This window comes from Geotrypetes seraphini, chromosome 2 (assembly GCF_902459505.1).
Source record: "Geotrypetes seraphini chromosome 2, aGeoSer1.1, whole genome shotgun sequence".
In the NCBI taxonomy this organism is placed as follows: domain Eukaryota; kingdom Metazoa; phylum Chordata; class Amphibia; order Gymnophiona; family Dermophiidae; genus Geotrypetes; species Geotrypetes seraphini.
Genome location: NC_047085.1, coordinates 402,449,166 through 402,466,486, shown reverse-complemented (window position 1 = coordinate 402,466,486; position 17,321 = coordinate 402,449,166). Strand labels below are relative to the sequence as shown.

The following is a 17,321-nucleotide window of genomic DNA, read 5'->3' as shown; positions in this document are numbered from 1 at the left end:
GTCTGTACAGAGACCTCTGCCCTCCGTCCTGGTTCCCCTTCCATCTGTACTCGGACCATAGCCAACCCCTGGGTACTCTCGGTGACTTAACTGCCTGTTTTGATTGAAGTCTTGCTGCTTCTAGTCCTACCTGCCATTTACAAAGGTTTTTTTATTTTTATTTTTTTAAGATAAGATATTTGTTAGGGTGGGGGCTGTTAGGTGTTGGTCAGATATTTGTTAGGGTGGGGGCTGATAGGTGTTGGTCAGATATTTGTTAGGGTGGGGGCTGTTAGGTGTTGGTCAGTAAGTTTTGAGGGAGGGATAGAGGTAGTTAGTTAGTTCTTGGTCTGAGGGATAGAGTAGTTATTTGATAGTTGTTAGTTAATTGTCAGTTAAGGTTGTCTGTTTGTTAGTGTGCTAGAGAGGTCAGTCTGATTAAAAGTTAGAGGATAGCGTGTCTGCCTGTTAAAATGGTTTGGGGATAGAGTGATTGGTGAGGTCTGCCTGTTTAGTGAGAAAGGTTTTAGTAGCTTGTTGGTTAGTAGCTTGTTGGTTAGATAGAAAGTTGAGAGTTAAAGACTTGGTAGTAAGTTGAAGAAAAGCTGAAGTCAATTGGTTAGTTAGCTATTTTTATAAGTTGAGAGACCGGCTAGATTTGATAGCCCTTTCTTGATGCCCTTCTTGAGGCCCTTCTCAAATGCGCTCTCGCTGAGGCGAGCGCCTTTGCCGCTCGCCTTCACCGCGCGCCGAACGGCTGTGCACCGTTGGCTGCTCCCCTTATATGGTGAGTTCGGCTGGTGACGACGGGGGGTGGGCGGAGTTAACTCTCGCCTCTTCCCCACGACTCTGTTGGATCCTTGCTTACTGCTCCGCTTTCCGCTCCTCTTTCTCTCTCCCTCTGCCTCCTCCGATCACACTACACGCTCTCCGCTCCGCTTTCTAACTCCCTCTGCCTCCTCCGATCTCACTGCACCGCTCTCCGCTTCGCTGTCTAACTCCCTCTGCCTCCTCCGATCTCACTGCTCCGCTCCTCTTTCTCTCTCTCCTGCTGTTCCTCTAAGATGCCATGTGATTGGGTTCTCTAGGCACAGCTCTGCCTATCTCCTGCCGCTGGCCCGAATGCTGTCCTCAAGTTTTGACACTTGTTCCATAATATTTTTATTAAATTTAAGAAGTATCCAATTCTAGAAGTGAATAAATAGATATTTGCCCTCTTTCAATTGGTATAGAGCAGTGTCTCTCAAACTTTTTTAACTCTGGCACACTAAACGGAGCAAATGTTTTTTGTGGCACACTAAATGCAGCAAATGTTTTTCATGGCTGGAAAAAATTTCTTTTTTACAAAGCCGCAGTAGCGATTCTTCTTTGGCAAATGCACCAAAGTCCACAGGATTTGAATGGGCTTTAGCGCATTTGCCGCAGAGGAATTGCTACCACAGCTTTGTAAAAGGGGCCCTAAATGTACACACAAATGTATAAAATTCTAGCACTTATATGTGTGATTGGCACCAATAATTGGAAGTTGCACACAAGTGTTAGGTACTATTCTTTAAACAGAGCATGCAAACCACATAGAAGTCCTGTTACAAAGCTGCAGTAGAAAGCAGCCTTAGCATGCCTTTCCTAGATGCTAAAGCATTTTTACTGCAGTCAGAAAATGGTCAATTTTCCATTTGATGAATTAATGGCCACACGGGCAACTGCAAGAAGTATTAATGTGGACGCAGCATGGGAGTTTCACCTAGAGGCATGCAACTTATAGAAACCTCTAGTTGTATGCATTGCATGGCACTCTTAGGTGCATTCACTTATGCCTACTATTGAGATGACATACATAGCAAAACCAAAGTTTTGGCATATCAAAGCTGCTTTGGACTAGTATTCTATAACCACTTAAGTGCACCTTTAAGTCATAAGTGATACTAAATGCACTCCTTCTGTGGTTCCTTAAATTTTAGCATCAATTTATAGAATTGCCCCAGTATGCTTGCATTAATCAGGAAAAATTACAAAATCATCAGAAGTGAATGAAAAGATTACTTTATGTTACATATTTTAGATACTGATAAAGATATACCTAAAACGTTTCACAAAATCTGCCACTTGCTCAGGTGATGTCATCCAATCTACATGGTCAACAATTTTTCTAAAAGAAAACATAACAAATATTATATTTAATTTTCTTTATACAGGACAAAATAAAACAGTCACAAGGACAATAGATAGTCAAAGCCTTAGTAATGTGTTTATACTGGAAAGTAAGTTAGAATATACTGTACTGTATATTTCATCCTAATTGAAAAATTATACTATCAATATAATACACTATGCCAGTGTCTCTCAAAAAATTTTTTTTAGCTCCGGTACACTAAACGGAGCAAATGTTTTTCGTGGCACACTAAATGGAGAAAAATGTTTTTTAGTGGCACATTATAACTGAAATTATAAAATTGCAAAACCAATAAAAAATTGAATTTGAGAACTATTCATTTAAAGTTCTTTAAGCTATGTATGGGTAATTGTAACAACAGTGAAACTAAAGTAGATAGAACAGAATTGCTAATCAATGCAAAGGATGTGCTCATTTTTGAGTGCAAATTAACTCAAAACGCAGCTAGATAGTTGACAAGCAAACATGTATTTCATTATCAACCACCTCCAGTTGTTCTCTTTTTTTCAATTTAATTTCTGTCAGAGCTGAAAATTCAAATTTGCAAAGATAAGAAGATCCAATTAGGATAACTACTGAATAAAAAGTAAAAATAAAACAAATTACTTGCTGTTAATTTTCCAAGGACTAATCACGTCATAGAATGATGCTTGTCTGGGTGGTTGTATCCTTACAACTTTTGTATATGTGATATTCATGTCATCTATTCTAGTATATACTTATGTAGGGATTTTTTTTTTGTAAATCTTTATTGACATTTCAAACTTTGATAGTGCATACAAATGATAAATCAGAAAAACTGCATGAAAACACACTATTAACTTTACAATTATTACATTAACCAATCATTTTATCCCTTTATCATCTTAATTATTAAAACAATAATACATATGATGTGATTTCAATATGACAACAAAATAATTTAACTCCTCAAACTACATACTCCACCCTCCCTGGATGTGTAAGGAATCTAACGAAAAAAGAGAGAAACATGACCCTAATTATAATGTAATAAAATTAGTCAATGGACCCCATACCTCTTTAAAGGACTTATTAGTTCCCAAACGTTCCGCCATCATCCTTTCATATTTATACGTGATACACATAGTTACCCACCAAAAAGTAAAATTAATCCTATCATGGTTTTTCCAATTATGAGTAATCAGTTGAACCCCTATTCCTGTCAAGATCATGAAAAGGCGATTTTTATACTTATCTAAAGTAGATTTAACATGAAGTAGCGTACCACATATGACAAGGGGATAGATGATTCAAGAATAAGATTAATTTTTAAAAATAAAGTAAACTTCTGGAATCTCTTGTGGCACACCTGGAATTTCTTCAAGGCATACCACTGTGCCATGGTACACAGTTTGAGAGACACTGCACTATGCCAACACTATGACAATCTTGAGAAAAAAAAATTCACAATATTGTACTAGTGTAACTTCTAAGTCACAATTTGATAAAGCACAGTTACTTACCGTAACAGGTGTTATCCAGGGACAGCAGGCAGATATTCTTGACAGATGGGTGACGGCACCGACGGAGCCCCGGTACGGACAATTTTAGAGTGATTGCACTCTAAGAACTTGGAAAGTTCTAGTAGGCCGCACCGCGCACGCGCGAGTGCCTTCCCGCCCGACAGAGGCGCGCGGTCCCCAGTTAGTATAAGCCAGCTAAGAAGCCAACCCGGGGAGGAGGGTGGGACGCAAGAATATCTGCCTGCTGTCCCTGGATAACACCTGTTACGGTAAGTAACTGTGCTTTATCCCAGGACAAGCAGGCAGCATATTCTTGACTGATGGGTGACCTTCAAGCTAACAAAAAGAGGGATGGAGGGAAGGTTGGCCATTAGGAAAACAAATTTTGCAAAACAGATTGGCCGAAGTGTCCATCCCGTCTGGAGAATGCATCCAGACAATAATGAGATGTAAAAGTATGAACTGAGGACCAAGTAGCAGCCTTGCAGATTTCCTCAATAGGAGTGGAACGGAGGAAAGCTACAGATGCTGCCATCGCTCGAACTCTATGGGCCGTGACAGAACCAGGGTTGGTTCAGTTGACCCGTTTAGTAACTTTGAGTTTACGCCCAGCAGTGTCTACGGTGAGCTGTCAAAGCTCAAGGTTAACAAAGCAATGGGGCCGGACAACCTGCACTCCAGGGTGCTTAGGGAGCTGAGTGATGTCTTGGCGGAGCCACTGTCCGCGCTCTTCAACCTCTCCCTTAGTACAGGCAGCGCCCGTTGGACTGGAGGACGGCTAACGTCATTCCACTCCACAAGAAAGGCTCAAAGATGGAGACAGCAAACTACAGACCAGTGAGTCTAACATCGATAGTGAGCAAACTAATGGAAACTCTAATCAAACGCCAATTGGATAAGATCCTGGATGAAGAGAATCTACGGGATCCCCGACAACATGGATTTACTAAGGGGAGATCCTGCCAATCCAACCTGATCAGCTTCTTTGACTGGGTAACGGGGAAGCTGGATATTGGGGAGTCCCTGGACATCGTGTACCTGGACTTTAGCAAAGCATTCGATAGCGTACCACACCGCAGGTTACTGAGCAAGATGAGTTCTATAGGATTAGGTAACACATTGACGAAATGGGTTGGGAGCTGGCTTGGAGGTAGGCTCCAAAGGGTGGTGGTGAACGGCACCCCCTCCGAAATGACGGAGGTGATTAGTGGAGTACCACAGGGCTCAGTCTTGGGCCCAATCCTATTCAACATCTTTATAAGAGACTTGGCAGAAGGGCTTCGAGGTAAAATAACATTATTCGCCGATGACGCCAAACTGAGTAATGTAGTGGGCAAATGCACAACAGACGAAGATTCAGTGCCCGACAACATGATGCACGACCTACTCCTACTGGAGCGATGGTCTAGGACATGGCAATTCAACTTCAATGCCAAAAATGCAAAGTTATGCACCTGGGCAGCCAGAATCCATGCAAGTCTTATACCCTTAATGGCGAAATCCTAGCAAAAACGGTAGCAGAACGAGACTTGGGGGTAATCGTCAGTGAGGACATGAAGTCTGCCAATCAAGTGGAGCAGGCTTCGTCCAAGGCAAGACAAATCATGGGCTGCATACGAAGGGGTTTCGTCAGTCGTAAGGCGGAAGTCATTATGCCATTGTATAGATCCATGGTGAGGCCCCACCTGGAATACTGTGTGCAATTCTGGAGGCCGCATTATCGCAAGGATGTGCTGAGACTGGAGTCGGTGCAAAGAATGGCCACCCGGATGGTCTCGGGACTCAAGGATCTACCATACGAAAAACGGCTTGACAAATTACAGCTATACTCGCTCGAGGAGCGCAGAGAGAGGGGGGACATGATCGAGACGTTCAAGTATCTTACGGGCCGCATCGAGGCGGAGGAAGATATCTTCTTTTTCAAGGGTCCCACGACAACAAGAGGGCATCCGTTGAAAATCAGGGGCGGGAAACTACGAGGTGACGCCAGGAAATTCTTTTTCACTGAAAGAGTGGTTGATCGCTGGAATAGTCTTCCACTACAGGTGATCGAGGCCAGCAGCGTGCCTGATTTTAAGGCCAAATGGGATCGGCACATGGGATCTATTCACAGGGCAAAGGTAGGGGAGGGACATTAAGGTGGGCAGACTAGATGGGCCGTGGGCCCTTATCTGCCGTCTATTTCTATGTTTCTATGAACCTTCCAGTGTCAGTCCGGTCTGAGCATAACAGAATGAAATGCACGCTGCTAGCCAATTAGACAACGTACGTTTAGAAACAGGACGTCCTAATTTATTCAGATCAAAGGACAAAAAGAGTTGGGAAGCTGATCTGTGGGGTTTCGTACGCTCTAGATAGTAAGCTAGAGCCCTCTTACAATCCAAAGTATGCAGAGCCTGTTCCCCAGAATGAGAGTGAGGTTTCGGAAAGAAGACAGGCAAAACAATGGATTGGTTGAGATGGAATTCAGAGACAACCTTAGGGAGAAACTTTGGATGTGTACGCAGAACCACCTTGTCATGATGAAAGACCGTAAAAGGTGGATCTGCAACTAGTGCATGTACCTCACTGACCCTCCTGGCAGAGGTAAGAGCAATAAGGAAAAGTACTTTCCAAGTGAGAAACTTGAAAGGAGTGGTAGCCAAAGGTTCAAATGGAGGCTTCATTAAGGCGGAAAGAACCACATTGAGATCCCAGATTACAGGAGGGGCTTTAAGAGGTGGTTTCACATTGAAAAGACCCCGCATGAACCTGGACACCAGGGGATGAGCTGAGAGAAGTTTTCCATGAACCGGCTCATGAAAAGCAGCAATGGCACTGAGGTGGACTCTGATAGAGGTAGACTTAAGGCCAGAGTCAGACAAAGAAAGCAGATAATCCAACAATGGCTCCACTGCCAGGGAAGTGGGATCAAGATGATGAAGAAGACACCAGGAAGAAAATCGTGTCCACTTCTGATGGTAACATTGCAGAGTGGTTGGTTTCCTGGAGGCATCTAGAATGGAACGAACGGGCTGAGACAAAAGAGTATCATGAGAAGTCAGCCCGAGAGATAACAAGCTGTCAGGTGCAGAGACTGGAGGTTGGGATGTAGAAGGGTCTCCTGATGCTGTGTAAGCAGAGAAGGAAACAGTGGAAGAAGAAAAGGTTCCCTGGAACTGAGTTGAAGTAGAAGGGAGAACCAATGTTGCCTGGGCCACCTCGGAGCAATCAGAATCATGGTGGCTCCCTCCCTCTTGAGCTTGAACAAGGTTCGTAACATGAGAGGCAGAGGAGGGAAAGCGTACAGGAACAGATTGGACCAATCGAGGAGAAATGCATCCGCTGCCAGACGGTGAGGAGAGTAGAGTCTGGAGCAGAATAGAGGCAGCTGGTGATTGTGAGGAGCTGCAAAGAGGTCTATCTGAGGAGTGCCCCACTGAGCGAAGATGGACTGTAGAGTTAAAGGATCGAGTGTCCACTCGTGAGGCTGGAGAATTCTGCTGAGCTTGTCCGCTAAAGAATTCTGTTCTCCCTGAATGTAGATAACTTTCAGGAATAGGTGGTGATCTGTGGCCCAAGCCCAAATCTTCTGGGCTTCCTGGCACAAGATGCGAGAGCCTGTCCCACCCTGCTTGTTGATGTAGTACATCGCAACTTGATTGTCTGTGCACAGCAGGAGAACCTGAGGAAAGAGAAGATGTTGGAAGGCCTTGAGGGCATAAAACATCGCTCTGAGTTCCAGGAAATTGATGTGATGCTTCATTTCCTGGGCTGTCCAAAGTCCTTGAGTTTGGAATTCGTTCAAATGAGCTCCCCAGGCATAAGGGGAGGCGTCGGTGGTGATGACCAGTTGATGAGGAGGTAGATGGAACAGAAGACCTCTGGAGAGATTTGAGGATATCAACCACCATTGTAGAGACTGACGAAGAAATGATGTTACAGATATGTGTCGTGAGCAAGGATCCGTCACTTGGGACCACTGGGTAGCTAGGGTCCATTGAGGAGTGCGCAGGTGAAGACGTGCGAAGGGTGTGACATGAACTGTGGAGGCCATGTGACCCAAGAGTATCATCATTTGCTTGGCAGAGATGGAACGTTGTGGAAGTACCTGCTGACATAGAGATTGAAGAGTGTGAAGACGGTTGGACGGCAGGAACGCTCTCATGAGGACTGTGTCCAGCACCGCTCCAATGAATTGAAATCTTTGAGTGGGGATGAGATGAGATTTGGGTAGATTGATCTCGAGCCCCAGAAGTTGGAGAAACAGGATGGTCTAGTTGGTGGCCTGGAGTACTGTCTGAGATGAATTGGCCTTTATCAACCAATCGTCCAGGTAAGGAAAGACCTGAAGGTGGTGAGAGCGTAGAAAGGCAGCCACCACAATCAGACATTTGGTGAACACTCTTGGAGAGGAGGCAAGGCCGAAGGGCAGCACTTTGTATTGGTAATGACAGTGATTGATCATGAAACGGAGGTACTGTCTGGAGGTCAGATTGACCGGTATGTGAGTGTATGCGTCTTTGAGATCGAGGGAGCATAGCCATTCATTTTGATTGAGAAGAGGGTAAAGAGTGGCTAAAGAAAGCATCTTGAATTTTTTTTTGACTAAGCATTTGTTGAGATCGCGAAGATCTAGAATTGGCCTGAGATCTCCTGTTTTTTTGGGGACTAGAAAGTAACGGGAGTAGAATCCCTGTCCCTTTTGATCTAGAGGAACTTCCTCTATGACGTTCAAAAGGAGGAGGTATTGAACCTCCTGGAGAAGGAGAGAAGACTGAGGAGTGTTCAAAGCAGACTCTCTTGGCAGACTTAGGGTAGGAAGTGTCTGAAAGTTGAGAGAGTAGCCGTGGCGAATGATGTTGAGGACCCATTGGTCCGAAGTGATAACTTCCCACCGGCTGAGGAAAAAAGTGAGACGGCCACCTATAGGTTGAGGTAGGTGGGTAGATGTGGTGACGCTGGCTATGCCCTGGAGAATTAAGTCAAAAGGGCTGCGTAGATTTCTGCTGTGGAGGCGGCTTCACAGGTTGTTGCTGCGATGGTCTATGAGTCTGTCGTTGTTGTTGACGTTGACGCCTAGGTTGCTGGGGAGCTGATGGCAATGGACGAGCCACATAACGGCGTTGGTAGGCCGACTGCTGTCTGAAAGGCCGTGCCGGTGGAGTCTTCTTTTTTGTTTTTAGGAGAGTATCCCAGCGTGTCTCATGGGCGGAGAGCTTCTGGGTGGTCGAGTCCATGGATTCCCCAAAGAGCTCATCCCCCAGGCATGGAGCATTAGCCAACCGATCTTGATGGTTGACATCAAGCTCAGATACTCTCAGCCAGGCAAGGCGGTGCATGGCCACAGACATGGCCGTCGCTCTGGAGGTAAGTTCGAAGGTATCGTAAATGGATAGTACCATAAATTTACGGAGCTGGAAAAGAGAAGACGAACAGTGGTGAAAAGCCTGTCGTTTCCGCTCAGGAAGGTACTTTTCAAAGGAAGCCATGGTGGTAAGGAGATGCTTGAGATAAAAAGAAAAATGAAAAGCATAATTACCAGATCTGTTAGCGAGCATAGCATTCTGGTATAATCGCTTACCAAATTTGTCCATGGCTTTACCTTCTCTGCCAGGAGGGACAGAGGCACTGTAAGCACCAGTTGTGCGGGTCCGTGAGGGATATAGGCCGTGCACACCGCTGGCACTTCTTGAACCCTGGCTGGGGGGGCATGAAAGTAAAAACGGCTTCTGCCAAATCGAAGGCCGAGGCCTCGATGGTGGCAGAAGGCCCCGCCGGGGCAAAACCGAAATGACGAGAAAAATAAAAAGTAAACATTCGTTTTTTGTTTTTTTAAATAAAGAAATGAAGGGAAAAAAAAACTTCCAAAAAGGTTTCGCGAGTGGGAAGGCGTTAAGGAAAAAATTTCAACAGCCGTTGAAAAAAGCGACTTCTTAGCTCCGCGGAAACTAAGAAACTGGGGACCGCGCGCCTCTGTCGGGCGGGAAGGCACTCGCGCGTGCGCGGTGCGGCCTACTAGAACTTTCCAAGTTCTTAGAGTGCAATCACTCTAAAATTGTCCGTACTGGGGCTCCGTCGGTGCCGTCACCCATCAGTCAAGAATATGCTGCCTGCTTGTCCTGGGATAACATCATTGTTTGCAGCATTAAGAGACAAATGCTCAACTTCTGCAGTAAAGATATATGAGTCCCATATGAGATTTAATCTTGATGTCAATAAAAGCAAATATTCAACTCCAGGTATTAAATGGCTAGCTATGAAAATAGCTGTGCTTCAGCATTCGTATAGGGTACACAATGTTCAACATACCTATTAATTGTGTCACCATATGTTGCCCTAATAAGCTGCTGGAGTAAGTTTTTGATATTTCTTCGTAGCCATTGATTTCTCTCCTTTAAATCAAAGACTTCATCCATAAGCAGCAGCATTACTCTGAGAGGAATATTGTCATCCACCTAGTAGAATTAAAAAAATACAAAAACCCCATAAAGGATGATACCTTCTAGAATATACTAATACTTATCAGTGATTAGGAGCCTGATTAATTACTACTTTTATTCAGAATATATTTCAGTCATCTATATGCACCTTTGCTGCAAACTGTGTGGGCTGATTTACTGTTCTTGTTTGCAAATGGGCAAATGTCTAGTAAATCAGCTCCTATGTTTTCTTTAAAGTGATGTTACTTTATACAGAATCTTTCTTGTCTCCACCTCAAAATGGTTTAATGATGCATAACTAGCAGAAGTTTTTTGTCAGATAATTTGTTCATTTAAGCAGCCACAATCATTTGCATCCTTTTATTTAGTTCTGGCAATTTAATCTTTACAGTAATAGCATTTAAACAAGCATTGCCTCAGGTACAAACGAAAGGGCTGATGCAATACAGTAATAAGCTATGTTAACCTTTAGCACAGTGGTTTACTTTTGAATTTCCCAAGCTAACCCGGTGTGGATAACTAAAATAGTGAAGGAAGCGATAGGCAATAAGAAAAATTCATTCAGAAAATGGAAAAAAGGACAAAACTGAGGGAAACTGGAAAGAGCACAGGAAGTATCAAAAAGAATGTCACCGTGTGGTTTAAAAAGCCAAAAGAGAGTATGAAGAGAGAATAGCCAGGGAAGCACGAAATTTCAAACCATTCTTTAGATATGTTAAAGGGAAGCAGCCGGCTAGGAAGGAGGTGGGACCGCTGGACGATGGAGACAGGAAGGGAGTGGTGAAGGAGGAGAAAGAGGTCGCGGAAAGACTTAACATGTTCTTTTCGTCTGTATTTACAAGCGAAGACACAACCAACATACCGGAATCTGAGCAAATCTTCAATGGAAATCAAGCACAAAAGTTAACATCCATGGAGTGAGCCTTGAAGATGTGCGCAGGCAGATAGAAAAACTAAAAACTGACAAATCCCCGGGTCCGGACGGAATCCATCCAAGGGTTCTGAAGGAACTAAAGGAGGAAACAGCGGAACTACTGCAGCAAATTTGCAACCTACCCCTGAAAACAGGCGTGATCCCGTAGGATTGGAAGATAGCCAACTAACGCCCATCTTTAAAAAGGGATCAAGAGGTGACCCGGGAAACTACAAACCGGTGAGTCTGACTTCATTTCCGGGGAAAATGGCGAAAGCACTGATAAAAGAAATCATCGATGAACATTTTGAAAAAAACAAACTTCTGATAACCAGCCAACATGGTTTCTGCAGGGGGAGATCATGCCTGACTAACTTATTGCACTTCTTCGAGGGAATTAACAAACAGATGGACAGAGGAGACCCCATAGACATCATATACCTAGATTTCCAGAAAGCCTTTGACAAGGTGCCTCATGAACGTCTACTCCGGAAACTGAAGAACCATGGGGTGGAAGGAAACGTGCATAGATGGATCAGAAACTGGTTAGAGGGTAGGAAACAGAGGGTAGGGGTGAAGGGCCACTACTCGGACTGGAGAAAGGTGTTCCGCAGGGCTCGGTGCTCGGGCCGCCGCTATTTAATATATTCATAAATGATCTAGAAACAGGGACGAAGTGTGAGATAATAAAATTTGTGGATGACACCAAACTATTTAGTGGAGCTCTAACAAAGGAGGACTGCGAAGAATTGCAAAGGGACTTGGACAAACTAGGGAAATGAGCGACGAGATGGCAGATGAAGTTCAACGTTTAGAAGTGTAAAGTATTGCATGTGGGAAGCAGAAACACGAGGTACAATTATACTATGGGAGGGATGCTATTGAATGAGAGTACCCAAGAAAGGGACTTGGGGGTAATGGTGGACATGACAATGAAGCCGACTGCACAGTGCGCAGCGGCCGCTAAGAGAACGAATAGAATGCTAGGTATAATCAAGAAGGGTATTACAACCAGAACGAAAGAAGTTATCCTGCCGCTGTATCGGGCGATGGTGTGTCCGCATCTTGAGTACTGCGTCCAATACTGGTCGCTGAACCTTAAGAAGGATATGGCGTTACTCAAGAGAGTTCAGAGGAGAGCGACATGTTTGATTAAAGGGATGGAAAACCTTTCATACGCTGAGAGATTGGAGAAACTGGGTTTCTTTTCCCTGGAGAAGAGAAGACTTAGAGGGGATATGATAGGACTTACAAGATCATGAAGGGCATAGAGAGAGTAGAGAGGGACAGATTCTTCAAACTTTCAAAAAATAAAAGAACAAGAGGGCATTCAGAAAAGTTGAAAGGGGACAGGTTCAAAACGAATGCTAGGAAGTTCTTCTTTACCTAACGTGTGGTGGACACCTAGAATGCGCTTCCAGAGGATGTAATAAGGCAGAGTACGGTACTAGGGTTTAAGAGAGGATTGGACAATTTCCTGCTGGAAAAGGGGATAGAAGGGTATAGATAGAGGATTACTGCACAGGTCCTGGACCTGTTGGGCCGCCGCGTGAGCGGGCTGCTGGGCACGATGGACCCAGGTCTGACCCAGCGGAGGCATTGCTTATGTTCTTATATTCCAGATACAGTAAGGATTTCAGTACAGAAAAGTACAGTAAAAACATTATGTTAAAGTGTAGTGCAGTCTGATGAAAACCTATTGAATTGGACATTGCTACAGGTTCAAAAAAGCTAAATTCTGATGCCCCCCTTTCCAGTTTTCCCTGCAGTGCAGTATCTTTTCTTCAGCTCAATAAAACATTTCTCACTGATGTTTGAGGAGAGAAGAACTGGGGGGGGGAAGGGGGGAGGATGGATTAGTGTTATATGTCCAAAAACTTTGTTTAAACCACATTTCAACTGCCAGCCTAGTTTGGGAAACTAATGAGTTGAAAGTACTGAGTTGGAGATAAGCCAAATGTGTACAGTAACTGTACTCTCACCAGTATTTCCCAGTGCAACATGGGGGATAGTCTGAAGTTCCCCCATTTTTCCCCACCAACTGGGTTGGATATTAAAGTGTAGCATGATATGATTAATTTTGCTGAACTTAAAGTATACATTTATTGCCCTAGTCAAGAAATGATTGAATTTTGAATTTCTAATGAGTTCTGAGAGACTGAGCCATCTATCTAGATGTTAAATGCACCTATTCAATGGAGAACAAAAGGTTAGCCAGGGTGGATACCAGTGCTACTGCACCATAACAGAGGGTGTATGTCAGTATCTCTTCACACCATATTCTGCAAGGACAGAATGAACTATCAGATGGCATCATCCACCTGGAAACAGAGAAATAAAAGCTGGAATTGATACTGCCAGCCTCAGGGAAAAGACATAGACCCTGAGTTCTTGTCTTGGGATTGGACAATTGCTCCTGGGTTCTAGCCTCATGGTACTAGATTTCAATCCACCAACATCTTTAAATCCAGAAAATTCACCCATGATCTCTCTCCTCCTGGGGACCATCGTGCTGCAACATCTATTCTATAGACCAGTGTTCTTCAACCACTGCCGGTCCACAGAGATTTCCTGCCGGTTAACAGGGCCAGCACGTGCATCAGGCCTAAAACAGTGTTCTTCAACCGCCGGTCCACGGTGCGATCGATGCGGCGTTATCTTCGAGCCAGCTCCCTCTTCCTCACTGATTCTGTACACAAAGCCACGGCTCATACGGGCATCCTGTGCATGAACTGGAAGCCTTCTCTCTGACGTTGCAACGTCAGAGGGAAGGCTTCCAGATGAGACACGGGACGTGCAAGGTGCAATTAGTACTATTAGGGGGGGCGGGGTCTGGGGTGGAGAATGGGTAGAGATGGGCGGGGTCTGGCCCACAACTTAACCCACTGTTCTTCAACCACCGGTCCACAGACCGATGCCTGTCCATAGAATAATTCTTTTATTTCTGCCGGTCCATAGGTGTAAAAAGGTTGAAAAACACTGCTATAGACCATGTGTTCCCAGGGCAGATGCCCAGCAGTACCCTGTGGTCTCCTCTCTAACTAAAGGACCTTTCAACCAGCAAAGGCCTACATTGTGAGAAACTTTTGAACCCAGCTAGATTAATCATTCTGCTTTAGCAATATCTTATCTTGTGGCACATTTCCCTTTGTTCAAAGATCCTATCTGTAACCTACTCCACCTGCCTAATTTTATAACTAATCCTGCTCTGTAAGAAATAAAATTCTAGTTTGCTTGTAAATGTTCTGAGTCTTGGTTCTTGAATAAATATACACATATATTATACTTAATATATAATACAGAGCTAAGTTTTAACAGGCAGAGCTATATGAGTTTTCCCAGATTAAAGTTCTTTATAAGATATATTTCTCTAAGTCAGTGATATATTTTATTGGTGAAGAATTATCCTAATAATAAATCCATTAATAAAAGCACAAAACTGCCAGCTGTTTTTCTTTGCTTACTACAGTCTACAACTGATGTATAATGTTACAGAAGACTTCAAGTGGTATACATGCAACTAAAATACCCGAAAGGGACAGCTTGCAAATCCCCAGCAACTTTACTAAGTTTATTCAGTTTTTACTATCCTGCACTGATGGTGAACCTTCTGGGTGGCTTACAGTATAAAATATATGAAATGAAAAAGGTTACGTAGTACATGGAAAGAAAGAATGGCATGAAAGTGAGGATGAGAGGGTGAACTACAAATAATGAAAGGAGAGTGGGTAAACACACTAAGGCATAATTGTATCCCGCAAAATTCATCCACTGTTAGTGATAGGGTATCTATAATATCAAGTCTGGTATGCATCTCGAAACAGAAATGTTTTAAAGTCTATTTTAAATTTATCCAAGGAGTTGTGGCAAGCTGCAACACATTTCCAGCATTTCAGCACAGGTCACAGTAAGTAAAGGGTGAATCGGGGGAGGTGTGGAGGTGGGATTGTCTATATTTTGCAGTTTTGAAGGTTTCTGCATGTACCCCTGTGTTCCCCCAAATGAAAAATCCTAAAATCTCCATTTTTAATGTTTGCTATCTATGAAAAATATCACAATTTTGGCACAAATTTCTCAGTGGTGGCCATCTTGGATTTTTAGCGATCTTTTTTCCAAAAGCTCCCTGCTTTTCCAAAACAGCAATTATTGCCTCAAAACTTGTTAGGATGGAGTCCTTGGGCTCTCCTAATGTTGATTCTTGCTAGGATTGTATAAATTGGATGCTTCTGGAGTGCTTTTTGCATCACGTGCCACACCTGGCAGTGGCAGCAGTGCAAGGCTTAGCCTCTCCTCTGATTCAGCTCAGCTGGCCTGGTAGGGCGGCTTATTTTGTTTTTGGGGCTTGGCACTGCTGCATTATCCAAGAAAACTTGAACCGCTTTCTCCTGCAGTAAGCTTCCGAGTACCCTCAGCACCAGGTGGATGGCCCTCAATTCCATCCGGTTGATTGACCACTATATCTGTGAAGGGGACTAACATCCCTGCACCAGGTAACCCTCACAATGAGCTCCCCAGTTGTAAAGGCTGGCATCCATCATCATGATTACCCATGCAGAGATGCAAAGCAACACTCCCTGGAATAGAGACTGTGGTTCCAGCCACAAAGTTCAGACTGCAACACACCTCTGTTGTTCAAGGTAAGTGCATCTGCAATGCATCCGTTTGCCGTGACCAGTGGGATAAGAGCACATTCTGAAGAGGACCTAAATGTGTCCCCAACACCCAGAAGACCACGCCTATCATTGCTACTATTGACCCCAGCACTTGCAAGTAATGCCAAGTCGTTGGTGCTGGCCTGTCCTAAAACTCTGTGATCTAATGTGTGAACTTTGCCTTGCAGACCTCAGGTAGAAAAACTTTGTTGTCCTTCATGCTGAAAAGGATGCCCAGATACTCCAGGGACTGTGTTGGCTCTAGGTGGCTTTTTCGGAATTTATGACCCAGCTGGATCACTGCCATCCTTCCCTCAGATTTGGATGGAACTTGTATCAGCCAGTCATCCAGGTATGGATGCACTAGTTTCCCTCCTTGTGGAGGTGCACTGCTACTATAAGCAACACACCTTGGTGAAGGAGCATGGCACCTTGGCCAGTCCAAATGGAAGGGCCAAGAACTAGAAGTGGTGTTCCAGAACATAGAATCTCAAGACCCTCCTGCGATCCAGGAAAATGGGGGCTACACAAAATAGGTCTCTGTCAAATCCATTGAGGCAAGAAATTTCCCCGACGCCACAGAGGCAATGACAAACTTTACCGTTTCCATGTGGAAACGTAGTATCTAGAGTGTAGCATTGATTGACATCAGATCCAGAATTGGCCGCCAGCCTCCTGAGTCTCGTTTCGGCATGACAAAGTATATGTAGCATCTGTCTGAGCTCGATTCTTTATCAGGGACAGCTTCTATGGCTGCTAGATCTAGAAGCCTCTTTACTGTTGCTTGGACTTGGACCACCTTCTCTGGCATCCTCTCCGGAGGATCCACAAAGAGGTCTGGAAGAGGATGAAAGAACTAGAGCTTGTATCCCTCCTGGATAATTTCCAGTACCCAGGAGTCTCATATGATCTTTGCCCAAGCCTCCCAGTAAGCCAAAAACCTCCCTCCTATCCTTGGTATCAGAACTGTTTCTTGGGGACCGCTGTGGGGTGAGATCCTGAGGATTGGGGACAATTAGTACCATTAACTTTTCCAGTTAGCATCCCTAAATCTCTTGAAAAGATCTCTGGACAGAAGATCCTCCCGAGTACTGGCAGAAGTGTCAAAAGCCACAAAATTTAGCTCAATCTGACCCCCTGAGAGTCCTTGATCTGCTGTCTGGTAAAGATTTTGATTTATGATCCTGTACACCGATCATAAGATCGTCCAGCCCTTTACCAAAGAGCACATGACTCTTAAAAAGAGATTAGGTTCTTACCTAAAATGTGTCTTTCTGGATGGATGCTCATGAGCCATGCAGGACTCCACTCCAGCTTTTGAATCCCTCCTCACTAGAGGGCTCTTCTGCCCCCTTCCGTTTGTACCAAAGTAGGCGATAGCTCCATATAAAAATACATGTGAAGGATCAAATGGGTTTACTATAATATGGTTTTACTAAAAATAAATCGTGACAGATGAATCTGATTGAATTTCTTGATTGGATGACTGAAGAATTGGATCAAGAGCATATGCTAGATATAATTTACTTAAATTTCAGCAAAGCCTTTGGCATGGTTCCTCAAAGAAGGCTTTTGAACAAACTTGATGAGCTGAAGTTAGGACCCAAAGTGGTGAACTGGATTAGAAACTGGTTGATGGACAGATGCCAGAGGGTAGTTTAATGGAATTCGCTCGGAGGAGGGAAAGGTGAGTAGTGG

The 17,321-nt window shown here is 44.1% G+C and overlaps 1 protein-coding gene across 3 annotated transcripts in view; it reads right to left on the bottom strand.

Annotated features, from left to right (window-relative positions):
* SNX13 (sorting nexin 13) overlaps nucleotides 1-17,321 on the bottom strand; it is a 308,184-nt gene that overhangs the window by 23,765 nt on the left and 267,098 nt on the right. For all 3 annotated transcript variants that reach the window (XM_033930947.1, XM_033930946.1, XM_033930948.1), the window contains 2 exons: nucleotides 9,928-10,073; nucleotides 2,060-2,128 (listed from right to left, as the gene is read on the bottom strand). In XM_033930947.1, coding sequence (XP_033786838.1) covers nucleotides 2,060-2,128; nucleotides 9,928-10,073 — 215 coding nt within the window. The remainder of the gene's footprint in view (nucleotides 1-2,059; nucleotides 2,129-9,927; nucleotides 10,074-17,321) is intronic.